The sequence below is a fragment of the Pan paniscus genome, chromosome 8 (assembly GCF_029289425.2).
Source record: "Pan paniscus chromosome 8, NHGRI_mPanPan1-v2.0_pri, whole genome shotgun sequence".
Classification (NCBI taxonomy): domain Eukaryota; kingdom Metazoa; phylum Chordata; class Mammalia; order Primates; family Hominidae; genus Pan; species Pan paniscus.
Window position 1 is genome coordinate 95179763 of NC_073257.2, and position 22342 is coordinate 95202104.

Consider the following 22342-nt stretch of genomic DNA (forward strand, 5'->3'; position numbering starts at 1 on the left):
CCTCAGGTACGCCAGGCTCAGAATTCCCACAATCCCCCAAAGAAGTGGGGCCGGAGTTAATATTAGAGTCGCATTGCATTTTAGTTGTACATTGTTTAAGTAGAAAATAACTGAAATAGATTATGTCCAGTTCATTCTATTACTTTCCAGGCAGGTGTTAGCACCTGAGGCCTGGTTTGCCATTATTGTTTCCAGATAAAGACTGTCTTCCGGTGGTGTTAAAGAAAACTACTGAAAACATCCGCAACTCACAGGGCAATTGCAGCCAAAATTATTTTGCCAAGTTGCCTGAACAGAGTGCTCCTCTCTGGTGTCTCTCACACGAATCTCCCTGCTTCCCTGTTCATTTAATGTGGCCTGAGCAAAGTCAACTTTGTTTGGTTTGTACTTAATATCTAGATGACCAGCAAAATGTGTGTGAGAGGGAAAACTTGGAACCTTAAGTGACCCCTAATTGTGGGATTTTTTTAAGTAAAATTTACATATGGATAACAAGAACTCATTGAGTGTTTAGGGAACTTTGATAAGAGGCAAAACCATAATAAATATTAGGACTCATTAACAGTTATGCTTCTCACAATTTGCCAGGTACAGGCAAAATTTTTTTTTCTTCTTCTGATACTGGATTACTTTAACTTGACTCCTATCTGTTAGTTAAGGTATTAAAACCACTGGAGAATAACTGTTAGGATATTTGCTGAGAAATCCTGCTAGGAGATGTGAAGACATCTCCGTAGTAGCAGAAGTGATACTTAGAGCCAACTAAACCAGAGACTGTCAAAGGTTCTGAAGAGGACAAAAGCTGCCTTTAAAGTGCTTTATTCTTATGAAAGTGTCTTATTTAAATAAAAAATTTTGATGCTAAAATGAATTCTACAAGATAAAAAAATGTATATGCATAGAGTAGGGTCCAAACAAATGTGATAACAGCAAAGATGCCACTAACCTACCTTCAATGTTTACCAGTGTAGGACACTTCACAAATTAATATGTTACCTATTCCCATTCACTTCCAAAGTGAGGTAAGAGGTTAGCAGAAGAGAACCAGATTTGGAATCAGAATCTGATGCTAAGATGCCCTTGCCTGGCAATAACTGCTAAGGTGAATTGAACAATTGTTATGTGGCCAGGCAGTTCCTATCCATTGCACGCAACTCCAGTGATGTAATTCATCTACTGCTATGGGTTAGGCAGGATTATTTCACATTTCAGAGCCAAAACAAAGAAAGTCACTTTTCCAAGGCAAGTGATGCTGGTAAGTAAGAAAACAGGTGGGTCTCTCATCTTCTTTGGACCTTAGTTCCTTTATCTATCTAGATAAGAATACTGTAAGTAATAATAATGGACACTTGTTACATAGCAAGTTGAAAGTTTCAATTTCCTTTTGATTTCAAAACCGACTTGAGAAAGGTATTATCCCTTTAATTTGAGAACATTGAATTGAAGTCACAAGGTCACAAGGTAAAAGGCATAGCTGAAACTTAACTGCAAGATACTCAGATGTAGAGAAATAAACAAAGAAGACGTTGTGCTCAGAGACCACCACTGAAGCACCACCTTTGTTGCCACACAGAGTTTTTATGAAGCTCAAAAAAGAAACCAAAAGAAAACACCAAGGAGAGTTCCTAACATGCACTCTCTGTCTTCCTGCAGCTTTATTCCACCATTATGTTATAGAATACACATTTCTAAAATGTGTTGGATTCTTAGAATCCTTCATCATAGTGAAGCAGGATATTTCCATGACTCCTTTGCAGGACTCGCAAGGGGGTGCCTCATTTACCCAGCCCACAGCTTTCAGCTTTTTGCTGGAGTGAGTGTGTGAGCAAACGAGGCGGAAACTGGAGTACATGAATGCTGGAACCAGCCAGACACTTTGGTGCCAGCAGGAGCAGACTCCACTCACTCGGATGCACTGCACTCCACCCTTCACAGGACGGAGCACACAGGTGAGTGGGTGCGTGCAGGGGTCAGGGCGAGTGCTTTTGGGTGCTAGCAAGAGCAAACTCCATGTAGGCCCTGCAGCAGTCTCTGGGTGGGGTGCCCCCGACCTCTGAAGCCCCAGAGGGAGTGTTACAGTGCTCTTTTAGCTCTGCCATCTGCGGATGGCTTAAGTACTAACAGGTCAGTGGGCCCTCTGCCTTTTCACATGAGCAGCTGCCCTTTGCCAGCAAGGGCAAAGGGTCAGTGTGACAGCCTTTTGTATCTGCACTCGTGTCTCCCAAACTCTTTTCTGGCATCTGGGAGAAATGAGGTTCATGAATAAATTGAAGGATGATAAATGTGGGGGATTTTATTTCCAATGAAAGGGGCTTTCAGCAGGAAGAGGAGCTAAATAGGGGACAGGGTGGGAAGGTAATCTTCCCCTGAAGTCTGGCCATCTCCAGCCAGATTCTTCTCTGAAGTTGTGCTGTCAAGCTGTCCCTCTGAAGTTAAGCCGCTTCTCTCTGACTTCCAGCTATAGTCTCCAACATCCAGCTGCTTCTCCTCTCTGCTGGCTGAGTCTGGTGTCTTTACAGGCATAGATTGGGAGGGGTGGGAGTGGGCCAGTAACACTGAAGCAGGAAAACAGGATTATAAGCTCTCACATTGGGCCGCGGTCTCAGGGTTTTTGGTTTGAGGGTGGGGCTTCATCAAGGACCTGCCCTTTCCTGCCTAGAATTTCTCTGCCTCCTGTCCCTATCATTTCCCCACCCTGAGGAGGCACATCTCACTGCTGCTAGAATGTGGACAATGACCAATCTTAGCTACTTCCTGCTGACAGGAGGCATTGTTTTGGTGAGGACAGCAGTCAGATTTCTCCCAAAGGTCTACCTAAGAGTCCCCAGCAAAATGGAGCCATTTTCCAAGGCCCCAGTTGCCTGAACGTTTAGAGTGTGTTGGCCTCTAGACAAGAAAAAACAAGTTTTACAAGATTAGGTATGCACAGATCAAATATGTGTACTATACCAAAAAAAAAAGGGGTTAAAAGGAAAGACTATAGTGCCAAAGATTACAGAAATAAGTGAAATATATTAATCATTCTGAAAACAATATTATACCCTGTGGTGTAGAACAGAATGAAGATAAAACAGCAAGCATAGGTAAGACTATAAAGAGGATATCCATGGAAGGTTAATTATTAACACTTATCTTTTGTGATTTTTAGCTTGAGGTCCCCAATCTCCTCACAGCAGCACTTTGGATGCTCTTTTGGGTTGACAGAGGTAACTCTGCCAATTTCCCAGGCCTTTACTCAGTTATAATGATTCCAAGAATCTATTCCAGCAACCTTCTCTGCCACAGGAATAGAAAGAAGTACAGTATAAGGTCCCTCCCAATCCAGACTTATAGAGGTAGAAAGGGGAGGAAGTACCTTTACTGGTACTTCCCCTGGGGTTGAAGAGCAGTGGTCCTAGTTCATGGGATTGGGCCTCGGAAAGTTGTTTCAGTTCCTATTGAAAATGGCCCAAATAAGTTACATATTTAATCAAATCAGAGGCTTCTTGGTCTAGCAAGAAATCATTGGTGAGAAAAGGCCATCCATACATTGTTTCAAAGAGACTCAAATCCAGCCTTGAAGGAGTGCTTCTGATACATAGCAAGGCTATGGAGAGAAGGGTGGACCAGGGCAGATGAGTCTCCTGAGACAGTTTCCTGAGGTGCCTTTTGATAATATTATTTGTCTTTTCTACCTTTGCGAAGGATTGTGGTCTCTAGGCACAATGAAGATGGTACTATATGCCTACTGCCTTTGAGGCCCCCTGGGTGACAGCTGCCTTGAATGAGGGGTCATTATTGCTCTGGAGGTACTTAGGGACTCCAAAGCAAGGAATTATCTCATCAACTAGTATTTTTATCACCTCAGAAACTTTCTCTGTTCAACATGGAAATGTTTCTACCCAGTTAGTGAAGGTTTCTATCCATACTAGGAAGTACTGGATGCCCCTTGACTTTGGCATAAAATCCACTTGCCAGTCTTTCCCTGGGTAGCCTCCTGTCCTTTGGATTCCTGGGGAAATAAGCCATTGGTTGAGCAGATTATTTTTAAGGCAGATCTCACAAGCATTAACGACCTGTTTAACCATTTGTATCAGGTTTTTACTTGAGAAATCTCTGGGCCAATTGATAGGTTTTATCCTTATCTAGGTGGAAGGCCTGGTGAAGACTTTTAAGAACTTTCCATTGGTTGCCAGCTGGTAGATGAAACTTGCTGTCCTCTGATAGTAGCTATCCTGAGGACTAAAAGATATATCCTTGAGAGGTGGCCCATTCTATTTCCGCAGGAGAATATTGAGGTTTATTTCTCTTATGGGGCCCTCTCAGATCAGTGGGGCTTCAAATGGATCAGAAACCTGGGGTCCTTTCACTGCTGACTTAGCTGCTTGGTCTGCCAACCTATTTCCTTCAGCTATTTCATCCATCCCCTTTTGGTGGCCTTTACGATGAATTACTGCCACTTCCCATGGGATGAAAACTGAGGATAATAGTCTGTCAATTTCCTGATGGTATTTGATGGGAGACCCATTATCTGTGATGAAGTTCCTCTTTTTTTCCAGATAATGGGATGGGCATAGAGGACTAGGAAAGTGTACTTAGAATCATTATAAATGTTAACTGCTTTCCCTTTGTTTAATTCAAATGCCCTTGTGAGGGCAATTAGTTCGGCTACTTGAGCACTTGTGCCTGAGGAGAGAGATGCACTCCCAACAATATTAAGAGTAACTATTGCATACCCTGATTTATGGATCCCTTTTTCTACAAAAGAACTTCTGTCTGTAAGGAGAATCCAGTGTGGATTCTCTAAGGGGGTTTCCCTGAGGTCCTCTCTGGCCACATGGGTTTGTACTACTATTGTTTGCAGACATGTACAAACTCTCCAGCCTCCTCTCGGAGGAAGGTGGCTGGATTTAGGGAAGGACACATACTTAGTTAGACTGTAGATCGCTCTAATAGCAGAGCTTGATACCTGAGGAGATGGTTTTCCATTAGCCAGAGACTCCCCGTAGAAGACAGCGGTCCTGCCACATTATGCAGAGTGTAAATGGTTAAGTTAGTCCCCATGGTTAACTTAGTAGCCTCTGGTACCAGCAAGGCTACTGTTGCAACTGCCCAGGAACAGGCTGGCCATTCTTTGGCTACCAAATCAAGCTCCTTTCTTAGGTAGCCTATGGGCTGCTGGGCTTGACCCTGGGCCTGGGCTAGAACTCCCAGGGCCATTCCCCTCCTTTCTGACACATAAAAGTTAAACGTCTTCCCTATGGAAAGACTAAGGGTTGGTGCCTTAAGCAAGGCTTGTTTTAGTTGGTCAAAGGCCTTTCTAGCCTCAGGTTCCCAAATTAGAGAGTAAGTTTTAGCTTCCTGAGTCTCCTTTATTAGGTGATTTAAGGGACAAGCTATTTCACCATACCCAGGTATCCATAATCTGCAGAATCCTGTAATGCCTAAGAATCCCCTCAGTTGCTTGGGGGTTTTGGGGAGGGAATAGTAGGAGATGGGTTTAATCCTTTGTTCGACCAATGCCCTGGTACCTTCTGACAAGACCAGACCTAGGTGGCTGAAGTCTGAGAGAGCTGAGCTTTAGATTTTGAAACCTAATATCCTTTGTTAGCCAGAAAATTAAGAAGAGCCTTACTGCCCTCCTGAGAGATTTCTTCAGTTGGAGCACAGAGGAGAATGTCATCTATGCATTGTAAAACTTGAATTTGAAGATAAAGGAACTTGGAGAGGTCTCTTGACAATGCCTGCCCATACAAGTGGGGGCTGACTTGGAATGCCTGAGGTAACATTGTCCAGGTTAACTAGGTGGTTTTGTTAGAGGGACCAGGTCCAGGACTATGAACCATTTAGTCCCCTCAGGTATTTGAGCTAGCAGGGTATATGGATTGGGAACTACTGGGTGAACTGGAATCATAGCCTCATTAACAAGGTGGAGGTCCTGGACTAGTCTCCACTCCCCATTGGGTTTTTGTACCCCCGATATCAGGGTATTACAAGGGCTGTTGCAGGGTTTAAGGAAGCCCTGCAACCTTAAGCTATCAATGATGGCATCTAGTCTTTTCCTAACTTCTGGTTTCAGGGGATATTGTTTCTGGCTAGGAAATGAGGTTGGATCTGGACCAGTATGGTGATTGTGGCTCAGCCAATTTTCCCTTTAATTGCCCAAACTTCTGGATTAATATCAGTCTCCACTAGGGGAAGACAAAGAGTTTGTTCTGGGGCCATCAGGATGGTGGTCCCCATATGGGCCAGAATATCCCTGCCCAACAGAGGAGTTGGGCTTTCAGGCATAATTATAAAAGCATGGTGAACAAGAGGTCTCCCCATCTACAACTAAGGGGTTGGGAAAACTATTGGGTTAAAGGCCTTCCAGAGATGCCCCTTATAGTCATGCTAAGAGAGGAAAGGGGACCTGGATTGGAAAGGAGAACTGAGAGAGTAGCATGTACCTCAAATACCTGAGGGGTCCAGAAGAAGATCCACTTTCCCCACTTCAATTTACAGAACTACCTAGGGCTCCTGGAGGGTAATGGTGGTCTGGATCACCAGAGCCAGAGAGAGGAGTTTCTGAACCCCTTGATACTGCTGGACCATTTGAGAGATTGGCTCTGGACCCAGTGACCAGTGTCCCCAGGAGCAGTCTACCTTCCAATAGTCCCCACTGCAGATTGGACAGGTCAAGGTGGGCTCCTAATGCTGCCTGGACAATCCTTCCTAAAATTCCCTGGCTTGCCACATCTGTAGCAGTTAACAGGCACATCTCAGGGATTCTGGGGTTTGTGGGCTTGCATGGTAGCCGTTAAAGCCTCTACTTCTTTCCTGTGTCTCCTCTCTCTCTCGGTCCTCCCTATCTCTATTATAAAAGACCAAGGTTCTCTAAAGCACTACCTGGTCCCAGGACCTGTTTCTGTAGCTTCCACCTGATATCAGGGGATGCCTCAGAAATAAATTTATCCTCTAGGATTAGTTGTCCCTCAACTGAATCAGAAAATAGAGAGGTGTGCTTTACCAAGGCCTCTCTTCGCCTTTCCAGGAAGGCAGTGGGATTCTTATAAAATCCCTGGTCTATCATGGATAGCTTGGTATAATTGAGAGGGCTAGTTCTAGTCCTACGTAAGCCCTCCATTATGCGCAGCTGAAAGTATCTCCTCTTCCGTTCTCCCTTCTTGTCATTGGGATCCCATTTAGGGTCATCTAATGGTACTGCTTCTTTTCCAGATGGATAAAGTTTGACCCCTTCCTTGACACTACAGTGATACAAACCTCATCCCCAAATCTCTCTGCTGCTTGCAGAGCAGGCTGCTTCTCAGTATTAGTCAGGGTTTGATTAAAAAAATAACATAACGTCTTTCCAGGAAAGTTGAAATACTTGGATTACATTCTGGAAAGCCTCTATGTATCTGTCAGGTTAATTTGAAAACTTGCCAAGATCCCCCTCAATTTGCTTTAAGTCCTATAGATAGAAGGGAACCTGGACCTTACTGGGACCAAATTCACCAAGCATCTGTTGGAAGGGCAAGAGTGAGACTGAGCCTTGTCTAGGGTGAGGATTTCTAAAAGGGGGAAAGCAACAGAGAGAAAAAGGATAGTGAGGTCAAGGTGGACCCAGAGGAGCAGGGCTGAAGAGAGCTGGCTCCCCTGGTGGAAGCGCCTCTGGGGTTTGTTTATTTAGTTCCCTGGGATTACTTCTTGCAGCCTCTCCTGAGATGGCAAACAAGGGGGCTGGATCAATCCTACACTGTTGACAAAGGTCTGGATTACCATGCAAGGTAAAGAAAATCTGCACATATGGGGCCTCAGACCGTTTGCCCTCATGTTTATAGAAAAGGTCCAATTGCAGGATGGTATCAAAATGAATGGTTCCTTTTTGAGGCCCGTCCTTCCTGCAGATCATAATTTGGCCAAAATTTTATGCAAAAGGCCATGAGGCTTTTTTCCTCCAAAACATGAGGGGTCAAAGCAGTCCCAATATTTCAGGATATACTCCAGAAAAGTATGGACTGACAATGGTGAAAGAGAGAGAAATAGGCATCCCTCAATTCCCTTCCTTTCAGTGAAAACTTGGCTTGTGATGGGGAGAGAAAATGGGTGCCCCCTTTTCTCTTCTATCTTTTTTATCCCCAAGTCCTGGCGACCTTAGATGGACACCACACATGGAAACCACTGTGGCCTGCACCCATGAAGAAGGAAGGGCCTAGAGAATAGGAATTATCTGTGCTCACCTATGCCTCCATCCCTGCTACTGCTGGCAGCCTTTAAGTTCCCTGGGCCTTATATATGCCATGGAGCATGGCCTCCTTCTTTGAAGCAAGGGCTTAATTGGCAGGAATTATTCCTGCCCATTGACACTGTGCCTATTGCCTCTCTTTGGACCCCTTAGATCTGCTTTTTTCTTTCTAGGGCTTCAACTTGAAGTTTGGAATTGAGTTTGGGACAAAAAGGTGTCTCAGGGGGTGCATGGATTCATTTAGATGAAATCTCTTGCAGGCTTTGCCAAATTCTCAGTTATTAGCCAGTGGGGGGTCATGCCTTTGCTGCTTCCCTATCATAAGCAGAGTGCTGAGGGAGAAAAAGAACCCTCTTACAGAGCAAAGAAAATAAGAAAAAAACAGCTTAAGGAAGGGAAGAACATCTTGTTCTGTGCAAATAGGTTCCTTTATTTACTGTATCCTTCCCCTGCTTTGGATTGAACTGGACCCCTCGGCCGGGGGAATAAAGACTCTATGGGCATGTGGTGGGAGGGAATGATGAGCGGGAAAGGCTGGCCAACTGGCTACATGAGGCCCTTGGTGCCCAGGACTGCTCTGGGGCCTGCACAGCAGCCGTGGTTCTCTCCCACCCCACGTGGCCATTGGGTGTGTGGCAAGTGCGTGCTGTGGACATGCTCAAGTGCCCCAGCCAGGAAGGGAGAGGAGGGAGGCTGCTGTGTGCTGTGCACCTGTGGCTGTTGGGGTGGGGGTGGGGATGGCACCTCTAAGAACAGATGGAAATCACATTGTTCTGAATTGTGTATCTGATGGCTGGGCCAAATGCTCATTCTACCTAGTAACATTTCTGCAGTTTGCAGCAATACCCTTAACATTATAAAAGAAGAAATAGGAGACCTTTCAAACTGTGAATGAAGAAAGGGAAAGGTACCATGGAAAAGTCTAGGGGTCTTGGCTGGCCGACACTATAATGTGAGGTCAGGGACAGGGTCCAGTCTAGGCGCTTTCTGGCAACACCAAGAAGTGGTCTTGGCCAGATGCCTTCAGTCGCCCCAGGACTTTATTCCAGTCCCACGTGATGGCTAGACCTCTGCATGGGAAACAGAGCCAACATTCCTTTCACCTGAAAGAAAGAGAGAGGTGGCAGGATTGCATCCTGACCCCTGCAAGTGGCATGGCTCAGAGGAAAGCCTGAGGACAAGAAGTCTTGGGAAAAATGAAGGGACAGATCCAGCAGATCCGCATTTACTCACCCTTCTGACATATCTCAGACAGCCCCCAGATGAAGCAGGATATTTCCCTGACCCCTTTCTTGGACTCGCGAACGGCGTGTCTCATTTACTTAGCCTGCGGCTCTCAACTTCTCGCGAGAGGTAGTGCGCAAGTGAATGAGGCAGGAAGTGGAGTGCACAAGTGCTGGAATCAGCTGGCCACTTCGGCCCCAGCAGGAGCTAACTCCACTCACTCGGACCCGCTGCACTCCACCCCTCATGGGAGGAAACGCACAGGTGAGTGGGTGCAGGAGCTGAGGAGAGCGTTTTTGGGCGCTGACAGAAGCAAACTCCATGTGGGCCCTGCAGCAGCATCTAGGGGGAGTGCCTGCAATCTGTGAAGCCCCAGAGGAGTGTTACAACACTCTTTTAGCTCTGTCGTCTGCGGAGGGCTTAAGTGTTAACAGCTTAGTGGACCCTCTGTCTTTACACGTGAGGCGGCTGCCCTCTACCAGCGAGGGCGAAGGGTCGGTGTGACAGCATTTTGTATCCACACTTGTGGCTCCTCAGCTCTTGTCTGGCATCCAGGAGAAATGAGGTCACACGAATGAATTGAAGAATTATAAATGTGGGGGATTTTATTGCCAATGAAAGTGGCGCTTTTCACGGGAAGAGGAACCAAAAAGCAAACGGCGCAGGAAGGTAATCTTCCCCTGAAGTCCGGCCGCCTCTGGCCAGATTCTTCTCCAAAATTATGCTGTCAAGCTGTCCCTCTGAAGTCAAGCTGCTTCTCTCTGATGTCCAGCCATATTCCCTGACATCCAACTGCTTCTCCTCTCTGCATGCAGGGTGAGTATGGGGTCTTTATGGGCACACAATGGAGGGTGGGGAGGTCATAGGTAGTTGAGGAAAAGGCAACATTCAACTGGCAAAACAGGATATAAGTTCTCACTTTGGGCCGTGGTCTCAGGGTTTTTGGCTTGAGAGTGTGGCTTTGCCAGGGATTTGCCCTTTTCTGCCTAGAATTTCTCTGCCTTCTCTCCCTATCAATAGATAGTACCTATTCAGATTTATTTATATTTCTATGTTTTGTAATAATTTTATCATATGTAATTTCAGTGCTTTTGTGGAATAATGAGTGATAAATCCATCAAATAAAGAGCACTAAGAACAGACCTGTAGTTAAATGAGTTGGGTTTATTAAATTGCTGTAACAAGGAAGGATGGACAAAGAGAATCATGGTGCATTTCAGTAGGAAGGGGATTTTCATGGAGTTTGAGCTCATGCTGGGTGACTCTGAAATAGAGATGGGAGGATCAGCTTTGAATTGTGTACATTCATGAAGCAATTTTGCAGCTGTAGTGTGGCTTTAGGAGTAGTATTGTTTTATGTTGGCTTTGCCAGCCGCTTTGTCTGTGTCTGCTGTGTCGGCTACAGTCTGATTCTCAACAGGGCTGATTATTTTCTTTCTTGATTCTGGATAATTTTTACATTTTCAGGTAAGAAGATTATTACTCAAATTCCCGTATTGCTCATAAATCCACCCTTTGTGGATATTTCAGTCCAGTTGCTAATACAAGAACACCAATTCTATATTAAGATATAAACAAAGTCTCAATTAGTATAATTAAATTTTAAAGCCATATTGAATGATAAAAATGTAATAAAGCTAAGCACCAGCATAAGAATTTAAATAAATTTTGAATGCTATAATATTGTCTAAGATGGTCTATAAACAAAGTTTAGGAAAAAACATGATCAAAACAGGAACTATAATACAGTTACAAACTAAATAAAATAAAAACACTTTCTACCAAAATGTAAGCTATATAGCCCAACTTTTCATTAGTGCATAATGCATACCTATAAATTATTTATGATTAAATATGAAAAATAAAATTAAATGAACAAGGAATTTGGTGTAAAGCTTTTGTAAAATAAAAATTAATACTTTTATGGAAATCAGAAGAAATCATTAACAGCAGAGCACGGTTAGCAAAGAGATATTGAGTAGAATTTATAAAAATACCCAGAGCATGCTCTTTAGAAAACTAATCCAATAAAAATGTATTACTTGTAAGCCTAATTAAGAGAAAAGATGAGATTACCTTTAACATTAAGCATTTAAAAATTTAATTAACTAATATAAAAGAATACATTCTTAATGTCCTAGGGAATATTCAAATATCTTATAACATGGAGGAAACCTTGAGCTCTTTAGTAGTGCCTTGAATTCAAGGTACTATTCTGGAAAGTTCATTTGCATTTTGTAGTTCAAGCTTATCTTTTAGAAATTAAACTGTTTATTATTTATGTAATTTTATACAATACATCCACACATATCTGTATTATATGCATTTTTAAATATTTTACATCCTGCTTTTAAACCCAATGAACGTTTTTTATATGTGTAGCATGAGCAGTTTATAAAGTATACAATTTAATTTCATATATATACATGCACATATATATTTGTTAAAAAAGGTAATCACAAAATGATAAAGTGAGTCCTCCTGCAAAACTATATTTATTTTTCTACAAGGTATGTAGAGACCTCTGAAAATTATTGTATTATTATCTTTGGCCTTCATTTTACTGTGTGATTTTCTTTAACAGCAACATCAATAAATGAATTGCATGGAGATTGAGTTTGCTCTTAACATACCCACAATTTGCTTTTTTGGTGGAAAACCATCCTTTCTTTAAAAGTACACTTAGCATTTTCTCACTTTTTAAAAGGACACAGTCACGTTTCACATAACGAGGGAATATGGGCTGAGAAATGAGTTATTAGGTGATTTCCTTGTTGTGTACTTACACAAACCTAAATGGTACAGTCTATGTGCCCCTAGGTTGTATGGTATAGTCTATTACTCCTAGGCTATAAACCTGTATAGCCTGTTACTGCACTGAATACTGAGGCAGCTGTAAGAAAACGGTGAGTATTTATCTAAACATAATGTAAACATAGAAAAGGTACAGTAAATATATGGTATTAGAATCTTATGGGACCACTGTCATATACGAGGTCTCTTTTGACGGAAAAGTCATTATGTGGCCCATGACTGTGCATGTGACTTTGAAGTAGACTCACTCCCCATCTTTAACCAGTTAACAACTCCTATACAGAAATTTTACCTTTGTGTTTTGGTTATTTTTGTTGTTTGTTTTATTTATTTTGTTGTTTGTTTTTATTGTTGATTATTACACATAATCAACACACTGTATGTAGTGCACTGAGAATGAACTACAGTTAGAATGTAAATAAAAATGTAAATTATGATTAACATAATTAGATTAGTAGGAAATAAAATACTGGTGATTTTTCTGTAGTAGAGATGCCTATTTTTCCTCCTACTTCCACTGTATTCATTTTGCTGAGTATTTCCGCGTCCTCTCCCATGGCACGGTGCAACTAGAGCCAAAGCTGCACCTACAGTTATACAGTGCAACTACCTAGGCTAATATTAATTGGTTTAGTCATGGGCATCTGATCCAAATGAAATCAATCAGATGTACTGGATAATTCAGATTTACAGACTTCTTATAGAGGCTGGTGAGTCTCTCCTTACTGGGTAGATTGAAGAGATATTTTGATGCAGCTGAAAAATTCATTTTACTAAAAGTGTAAAGGGAAATGCATTGATGTAGGAGCTTAGAGAAACAGACAGACTATGCAACCCCAGAAAAAAAAAAGACAGAAAGGAGGAGATGCTTTGTCCTATTTCGTATAAATATGTCTTTCTATTTTTGTTTCAATCCCTGCTTATCTCAGCTACATTTCCTGCTTTGGGGTGATGAAGAACACTGTATTGTAATTTTTTAAACATTCGTATTTTTTTGATGCCCCAACATCCTGATGAACTGGCTGTTGAGCACCTTGGCCAGGTAACCATTTGCACCAGTGTTATAAGGCTGGTCCGTGCCACAAATTCTCCTTCTTGCCCTCACTTGACTGTGACCCAGTGACATTCTAGTGCAACAATAAAATACTCTCATGCCTTTTGCTTGTGTACTGTACTCTAATCCCAATAAAGGCACTTGCCCACAGGTCCATACTCTCTCTACCTGCTTGGTTGAGCTGCTCCTTGGGACACCCTGCCTCTTTCTCTACAACCTATGAGATAATAAATCCTTTACTTTCATATACCTCCCCAAGAATAATTTCCACAGCTGGCCATGTTGGAATGATCCTTGAAGACCCCACAAAGCCAGCTCAGTCCCCCGTTTAGAATACAATATCCCTATGTGGAGCTTATACCATATTTCCCTGTCATCTATGGTTTCACTTTGTGGTTAATCATTTAAAAATATTAAACGAAAACTCCAGAAATAAACAGTTCCTAAATTTAAAATTGTGCACCATGTATTGTGAGTATCCCACGTGGGAAGTGAATCATTTCTTTGTCCAGGTCTCCTCATTGTATATGCTACGTGCCCGTGAGGCAGCAGCTGTCTCAGCTATCAGATTGACTGTCATGGTATCACAGTGCTCCTGTTTCAAGTAACCCTTATTTTACTCCATAATGGCCTCAAAGCGCAAGAGTAATGATGCTGACAATTCCAATATGCCAAAGATAAGCCATAAAATATTTTCTTTAAGTGAATAGGTGAAAATTCTCAACTTAATAAGGAAAGAAAAATATCTTATGTTCAGGTTGCTAAGATCTACAGTAAAAATAAGTCTTCTATCCCTGAAATTATGAACAATATATTGCTTTACTGGTGCTATTTTTTCATTAATGTTAATCTGTTACTGTGCCTAATTTATAAATTAAGCCTTATCATAGCTTTGTGTGTGTAGGAAAAACACAATGTACAGAGGCTGCGGTACTTTGCATGGTTTCAGGCATCCACTGGGGGTTTTGGCAGGTATCCTTCATGGATAAGGGGAGACAGTTGTACATTTCCATTGAGAGTTTCCAGATAAACTCAGCTTCTTCAGCTGCCTCTGCCAATGACCAGCCCTTCTGTATCTATTATAGGGGACAAGGAAAAACTTTCTCTTCACCCTCTGAAGGTTAACTAAAAATCACTGACAAGAGGCAGAGTAATAAAAGAAAATGCATACAAATTTATCTGATCATAGTTTTATGTGACACGGTAGCCTTCAGAATTAAGACCCAAAGTACGGGGAAATTGTCCTTTTTTCTGCTTGGGTTCGACAAGGTATGGACAACTCTGTAGAAATATGATTGGACAAAAGGGGTATGATCTAATCTGAGTAGACGTAATGGGGAAATCCAGCAAGGCCTCTCTGTTTAGATTCTTCTTGGCCTCCCTGTGTAGCATTCCTTCTTTTTGAGCATGGGGAAGGATCCTCTCAGGAATGGAGGTCTTATGACAGTCAAACATGGTAGGTCAGATCATTTCTTTCTGGCCAGTTTTACACAGAAAGACATGGGGAAAATTAGAGTAATATTTTTAGATTTTATGCCTGGCTTTGAGGGAAAGGAGTTCTGCTTTCTATGAGCCACTTGGAGAAGAGAGATTCTGGCTTCCATGACTAGCCTCAGGGGAGAATGAGGGGCCAGAGGCAGGAGGACAGGGGGAACTCAGAGAGAAACTTTTGCTTCTCAGGCTGCTTCTAAGGTCTTCGTTTTGGGGTATCATTTTTTGAGCCCCAGCTCTACTTTTCTGTGAGGAGGGGAAGGTAACTTTTTCTTGTTGAATATCTGTTCTCTGACAATTGGGGGACTAGGACCCTTAAATACACGAGCTTTTTAAATCATCAGTAATCCTGCCTGGTAGGTACTGTGTGCATTCTTCTTGTTACAGAAATGAAGACTTGCAGCTATGAAACAATAATTTGCCTATGTCACATTGTTACACAGAAACAAAGCTGGGAGTTTTGTTTGGGTATGCTTGACTTTTAAACCAATGATCTGTCCTTAAGGAATTCTCTTCTTTCTTAATCTGGTAACAATAATTATAGAACATTCACTATCTACATCCTGGTAATCACCACCCCAGTCTTCCTAATCCATGAATTTGTCTGAGGTCTAGGCAATTGATAAAATTGTCAGTCTTGCTGTGGTTGCTCTGATTTCTCAGCACAGAGCTAGACCCAGAGGGGCCAAAGCCCATTACAATTGAAAGCCCAAGGCACATTGCAGCCACCACTCATCTTCTATGTGATAGTAGGTGACACTTTGGGGCACTTGTATAGATGCAGACAAAGCAAATGCCATTTTATAAGCCTGGTATTGCACAGTGCTTCATCTCTCTTTTCTGATACTCACCTCCTCATTATTATTGTTAGTACTGGGTAATTGAACTTGTTTTTTCTGCAGTCTCCTTCTGAATGAGAAGAGTATGGCTTTGGATAGGGTCGAACTTTGAGGAACCCCAGATGAGAACTTTCACTAGATCCAAACAATGCAGACATAAAGGTGTAGAGTTGAGACCATGTGGATGGGTGGACAGTGGTAACTGGCTGATTTCCACGCCACCCTTGTGGGCCACCTGAGTGGTCTCATATACTGGGACCCGTTGACCCAAGACTTGATTTAGGCAGGTGCTGGTCACTGAAAAGAAACTACTGTTTGCTTGAGGGTGCCTTGGCCTCACACTCCTGAATATTGTCAGCATCTCAGCAGAGCTGGAGAGGCTGCTAGGTATTGGAATGGTCAGTGAAAGCCACAACAAGCTGCAATGAAGGTAACTGTGAAGCCTTTCATCACTCGCTGCAAGAGTGTAAGCAAGAGGCTAAAACTAGGAAAGGCACCCACTCCCCCGACTCTGCCTCCATTTCATTTTTCTCCTTGAAAAGGCTCTCTCCTCAAAAACCAGGAGAGAGTTGTCTAACTGTTGAAGGAATCCCAAACAAAAGTTCTTGCAGTTGTGTGGATGAAGGGCCAAGGAGGAGGGAAAGGGGAGGAGAGTAGGTTTTAAAAAGTATTGGGTACCGAGTCAGAGTGACGTCTTCAAGATTCCCCCACCCTCCCACAAGGCGGTCTCAGCAGAGGCGCCTTAAGAGGACCTCTGTTTAAGGCCTCCCATGATGAGACCTAGGAATACAGGTGCTGAGGCTCAGGATGCTAACATGCAAAGAGCATGAGTAGCGCAAAGGCCCTGTGCTCTCACCTACAGCTCCCTTCAGAGACTGCAGCGCTCTGGCTGTGAGCAAATCTAATGCAGGGAGAGCAGGTCAGTTTCCCTCGTGAGGCCTGATGGATAAGTCTTTGTAATTGCTAATGGTCAGGCTTTAAACCCATCATGCAAAGATTTTCAACCAAGGGCCTGCCTGCTGAAACGCAGTGCTTCAAGCAATCAGGGTTGGGACAAAAAAAAAAAAAAAAAAAAAAAGTGAAACCGATTTGCCATCCTGTCCCAGGGAAAAGTTATACGTGAAGGAACTTACATTCTTCACAGTCTCGTATTTTGTCTTATACCCACATTAGTGTGTGCCTGTGTGAAATTCTTCTTTCCTCATAGGCATTTCTGTCATGGTTTTAAACTTATTTAATTATTAGATACTTACTATTTAAAATTCATTTTTAAAGTTAATCTGCGTTGCTTGTAAAGTCCTTGATGATTCTGGTTACTAAGTTCTGATGATTGGCCTAAGTAAATAAACTGTGTATGAGGCCGTGCAATGATTGGGATGTTTTTGTTTTTTTCTAATTCAGAGTGATTTGATTTTCATAAGGTTCAATTGGTCTGCATCAGTCTGTAATACTATGTTCCCACATAAGTGAACTGTAGAAACGGCTTGCACAATAGGATTATCACCAACTCCAATACTAAAAGTATTACATGTTTATTTTGTTTATTTTCTGTCCCCTACCATTAGAATTTAAGTTCCTTAGTTCTAATTCCATTAGAATTTAAGAATTTCATTAGCATTAGAATTTAAAAATTCCATTAGAATTTAAGAATTCCATTAGAATTAGAATTAAATTATAATTCTATTAGAATTTAAGTTCCTTAGAGGTAGAGGTTTTGTTGTTGTTTTGTTTTCTTTTTGGTCTTGTTTTAATCATTGTAGTATCTCTAACCCCTAGAATAGTGTTTGGCACATAGATGTGCCCATTCATGTTTAGTGAAAGAATCAATGAACAAAGTTGGCATTATATGAAATAGATGTTTTTTGCTTTTAGTAAATATCTAGAATACTTTTCTAAATAGATGCCACAATACAAAATGACAAACGTGTGTTCCATATTCACAACGTATAGTCATGTTTCAATGCAAGGGAAACAAAATCAAATGCTTTCATATGTCAAGGCATCTATTATGACCTATGGTCATGAAATCCTCAGATAATCACCCGTAGTCACCTAACAGCCTCTGATGCAGGGTTAACCCAGGAACCCCTCACTGGACATCCTATTTATTACTGCAACTCTACTAACCTGTCGACCAAAATACTTTCCTTGACCAAACTCTGTTCAGACTCCCTTGAACTTTTCAAATAGGTTCAGCTTTTCGAGTTATGTGTTCATGTAAACATTGGCGATTTTAACTAAAATTGTGCTAAGTCAATTTAACCAGGGCCCCCCACCCCTACCTCCCCAATATCCCATCAGGTTTCTCATCCTCTACCATCCTGCAGGTCTGACCACCCTGGTCGGCGTTTGGCAAGAATACTCTTAGGTCAGTTTAGCCAGAATCCCTCTTCCCGCTGAGATTTCCTTTTGGTAATTTTTTATCTGCTGACCCTCACCCTGCTCCTTGGCTCTGAGTCTGCACTTGTCCATGCTTTATTCAGAATTGAGCCTGGTTCTACACTGAGATTTCTTTCCCCCCATTGCAATAGTGCTGAGTAAAATCTGTTTTTACCACTTTAACCACTATCTCGCTCTGTTTTTTCTTTGACACTGTAACTAAGAAGGAAGACACAGCTCTTCTCACTTCCAGGGGTAATAATTGCTCAAGTCATTGATTTCATTAAAAGAACACATACTCAAAAAGAGTAACATTTGAAGATGATAAGGATAAATTGCACAAGTTATTCTTGGACCGAATCTTGGATGCCTCACATAATTTGACTCATATATTCTAATTTCCTTTTTAAATTTTGTATTTAAGGATACTCAGTCTAAAAGGACAGAAGTAGCAACACCTCATTTTGATTTTATCACTGTACCTTCATGGGGGTTGTGATCACTCAGTGGCTCTTATTATTGAGCTCTGTTAATAGGCTTATGTCATCAGACTTCACATTGGATGATTCTGAAACTTAATCTTTTAAATCTCAACACCACAGTATTTCCCTTTTACAGTTATTAACACATGGGTGTAGTTATTAACATTACTAGATGATATCAAACAGAATTCACAATTTTAATAATAGTAGATTTTAATAATACACAAAGTATTGACAAATTATTTCTATTTCTTGCTTATGTAACTATAAAATTGATTTTGATATGACTTTCAACCTACAAATACGCTAAATTCACTGATTAATTTTAATAGATTACATGTATATGTAAATTATTTTGGATTTCCTCTGTATAATAAATTGTATAGTCTAGAAGTAATGATTTCTATTTCTTCCTTTCTAGTTCTTAAATAGTTCTAGTTCTAATTCTTGTCTTGTCTTAATGTACCACCTGTATTCTCTAAGAGGATGTTGATTTAACATAACATGGATATTCTGCCTTATTTCTGGACTCAGAAAAAAGTTTTCAACATTTTAAACTTAAGTATGATACTGTCTGTGCATACTTTGTTTTTTAACCAGATTAGGAAAGTTCTGTTCTAGTCCTAATTTCCTTATTTTCTAAGATTTCACATTATGAATGGGTGTTGAATTTTAACAAAAAATGGTTTTTTTTCACAACTAATGAGCTTATGCTATTTTCTATGTGTCCTGTTAATGCAGTGAATTTTTGTGATTTACTTTTAAGTGTTAAATCAACCTTGCTGTACCAGAATCAGCTTAACTTGGTTGTCATATAGAGTCCTTTTACTAGAATTATTATATTAAATATTTAGAAATAAATATAAATTGTTTTTTGTACTGTTACTGGACTTGGTGGGATAATAATATTTCTGTAGTGTTTACATATAGTGCAGGGTGGGAATTCATTCAATTTTCCTTGGTTGTAGTGTTATCAAGGTTAGCCCGACTTCATAAAATTAATTGAAGAACTTTTTCTGGTTCTTTTCTTTAGAAGCGTTTATGTGATATTAGCATTATTTCATGTTTGAAATTTATTGGTAAGACCACATATGTAGAGAATATTCTTTAGAAGAAAGTTATAGATTCAATATCTTACTGGATACAGGCTTATTCTGATTTTATGTTCCTTCTTGAGAGTGTTTGAATACACAGCATCAGTATGAGAGAATTTTAAGGGATGATGAATATTTTCTTTATTCTAACTTTGGTGTTGGTTATCCTAATTCCTAAATGTGGTAAAATTTATAGACTTGTGTGAGAATATACTATTTCAAATTATGAAGAAGCTTTGTCAGTGAGAGTTTCAGGTCTTCTCTGAGAAAGATTCATTTCTGAAACTCACTCTGAACATACCTGGTTCTCTTCGGTTTTTAGTGGGTTTTCTTGTCCTGGGTCTCAGCTTTGGAATATGCTCATAAAATTACTAGGATAGGTCCTATTCTAATTAAACTTTTGAAAAACTTGTTTGGTTTTATGGTTAAACCTCTTTCCTTTCATTATTTTCTGCTGAACTCCACCTTAGCCTAAACTATTCAGTACTCAGCACCCAGAAGCTCAGTCTCTGAATTCAGGCTCTCAGTCCTGCTTGAAGTTGGCTCCTTTCCTGAATTTGGACATCCTTACCTGGCCATGCACCTAGGCATAGCACAAGATTCCTTCCTTCCACAATATAGAGAATCATATTTTTCTTAGAAATTTAACCTCCTTCCAACTAGTGAGCATCAAATGTGATAATAAGATACCTTTCAACAGGTTTATGAAATTTTTACATGTTTTGGATAATATAAAATCAAATATTGATATAGGTTATATTAGAGATGATAGATAATTTTTAATAGAATTGAGAACCCATGAACTTTTGAAACAAGAATTTTATTAGGGTCATTATGCAGCTCCATCTGTTTTAAAATTTGAGATTCACATTATAAAAAATTCCATAAAAATGATAATGAGAAAACAATAAAACAGACATTTAGTTATCCTAAAATTGTTTACTTCATTTCTTAAAAGCCTCTTGCTATAAATCTCCAACACTTTTCTAGGTGAAAAATATTTAGTCAGTTAGATGCTTGTAACATGGAGAGAAAGAATGCTTTCAGTTATAATTTGGTAAACTTGGCAGTCTACAAAAATGTGAAAAAAAATACCTGTGTTCTATTCAGCATAGACACAGTGAGAAAAGTACAGAGATTTATCCAGAATAACATGGATATTGTAGCACATAAATCTTCTTGGTTTACCGGCCCTAAGTTTTATCTTTCTATTGCAAAAATGTTTTAACTTTCCATCAGCGAAAATTGCCAAGAGGAAAAACTTACTAACAAAAAAGTTTTCCTTTTGAAATCCACACAGAAAGATATGTATCTGCCTAGACACATATTGACTTATATAAGAGAGGGACACATCACCCCATCCTCAAACTCAAACCTGAATGTATTTACCTGCCCCATAAGAACTGCAAGTTTCTTTTCATTAGCTATCAAAAAGGGTGTCTTCTAGGCTTTAGCTGTTTCTGCATTGTTTAATAAACTTGACAATAAATAAAGAGTTGACCTAAAGATTTACTATTCAGTCATGTGGTATAATAAAAAATACTTGATCTTTGTCTCTGGTTCCCGTCACAGAGATCCTAAAACCCCAGAAATTTCTTAAGTGACAAGTGTTGTGTATTATTAGTAATGAGTTCCCTAACAACCATACCTGAGTTTTTGTTAATCAGGTGACTCTAGGTGGGCCCCTAGATAGCTTCGGGATGGGGACTGGTAGCCAGAGGAACACACTGTATGATTAGAGATTTGCAACTTTCAGCCCCTGCCACCCTAAATTCCAGAGGGAAAAGAGGCTGGAGGTTGAGTTCAATCACCAATGATCAGTGATTTAAACAATCGTGCCTACATAATGAAACTTTCATAAAAACTCCTAAACAATGAAGTTTGGAGAGCTTCCAAGTTGGGGGACACATGAAGGTACTGGGAAGGGAGTGCATCTGGAGAGGGCATGGAAGCTCCACACTCCCTAACACCATACCTGGCTCTATGGATCCCTGTTGATACGGTTTGGTTCTGTGTCCCCACCCAAATCTCATCTCGAATTGTAATCCTCACATTTCAGAGGATGGGCCTGGTGGAAGATAATTGGATCAAGGGGGTGGTTTCCCCCATGCTGGTCTCCTGATAGTGAGTGAGTTCTCAGGAGATCTGATGTTCTGAAAGTGTTTGGCAGTTCCCCGGTCACTCTCCATCTCTCACGCCACCTTGTGAAGAAAGTGCTTCCTTCCCCTTAGCCTTCTGCCTCAGGAAACCCTTGTTTCCTGAGGGCTCCCCAGCCATGTGGGAACTGTGAGTCAATTAAACCTCTTTCCTTTATAAATTACCTAGTCTCAAGTAGTTCCTTATAGAGTGCAAAAACAGACTAATACACCTTCCATCAGGCTATTTGAGTTGTATCTTTTATAATACACTGGCAATGGTAGTTAAATGCTTTCCTGAATTCTATGAGCTGTGCTAGAAATCACTGACACTGATGAGGGACATTGTGAGAATCCCTGAATTTATAGTTGTTCCAGCAGAAATGTGGGTATCTTGGGAACCCCGTTTTTGACTTGCATCTGAAGTTGGGGCAGTCTTGAGGGACTCAGGCCTTAACCTGTGGGGTCTTTTCTAACTCTGGATAGCTAGTGGCAGATTTGAATTACATTTGTGGATACCCAGATGATATTGGAGAATCAGAGAATCCATTGATGTGAGGAAAAAATAACTCAAGTCAGCAGATATTAAATATTTGTTGAACACATGGCTGAATAGCAACATTA

The 22342-nt window shown here is 40.9% G+C and overlaps 1 protein-coding gene across 5 annotated transcripts in view; it reads left to right on the forward strand.

Moving 5' to 3' along the window:
* The first annotated feature begins 1612 nt into the window (after positions 1 to 1612).
* The window catches only part of LOC129393227 (protein GVQW1-like), a 306742-nt gene continuing 286012 nt past the window's right edge, over positions 1613 to 22342 (forward strand). For 3 of the 5 annotated variants that reach the window (XM_055093081.1, XM_055093082.1, XM_055093083.1), the window contains exon 1: positions 1613 to 1949. In XM_055093081.1, coding sequence (XP_054949056.1) covers positions 1851 to 1949 — 99 coding nt within the window. In that variant the 5' untranslated portion in view covers positions 1613 to 1850. Of the gene's footprint in view, positions 1950 to 9851; positions 10247 to 22342 lie in introns of those variants that run through there. The other 2 variants (XR_008619974.2, XR_008619973.1) reach the window with 1 other exon arrangement.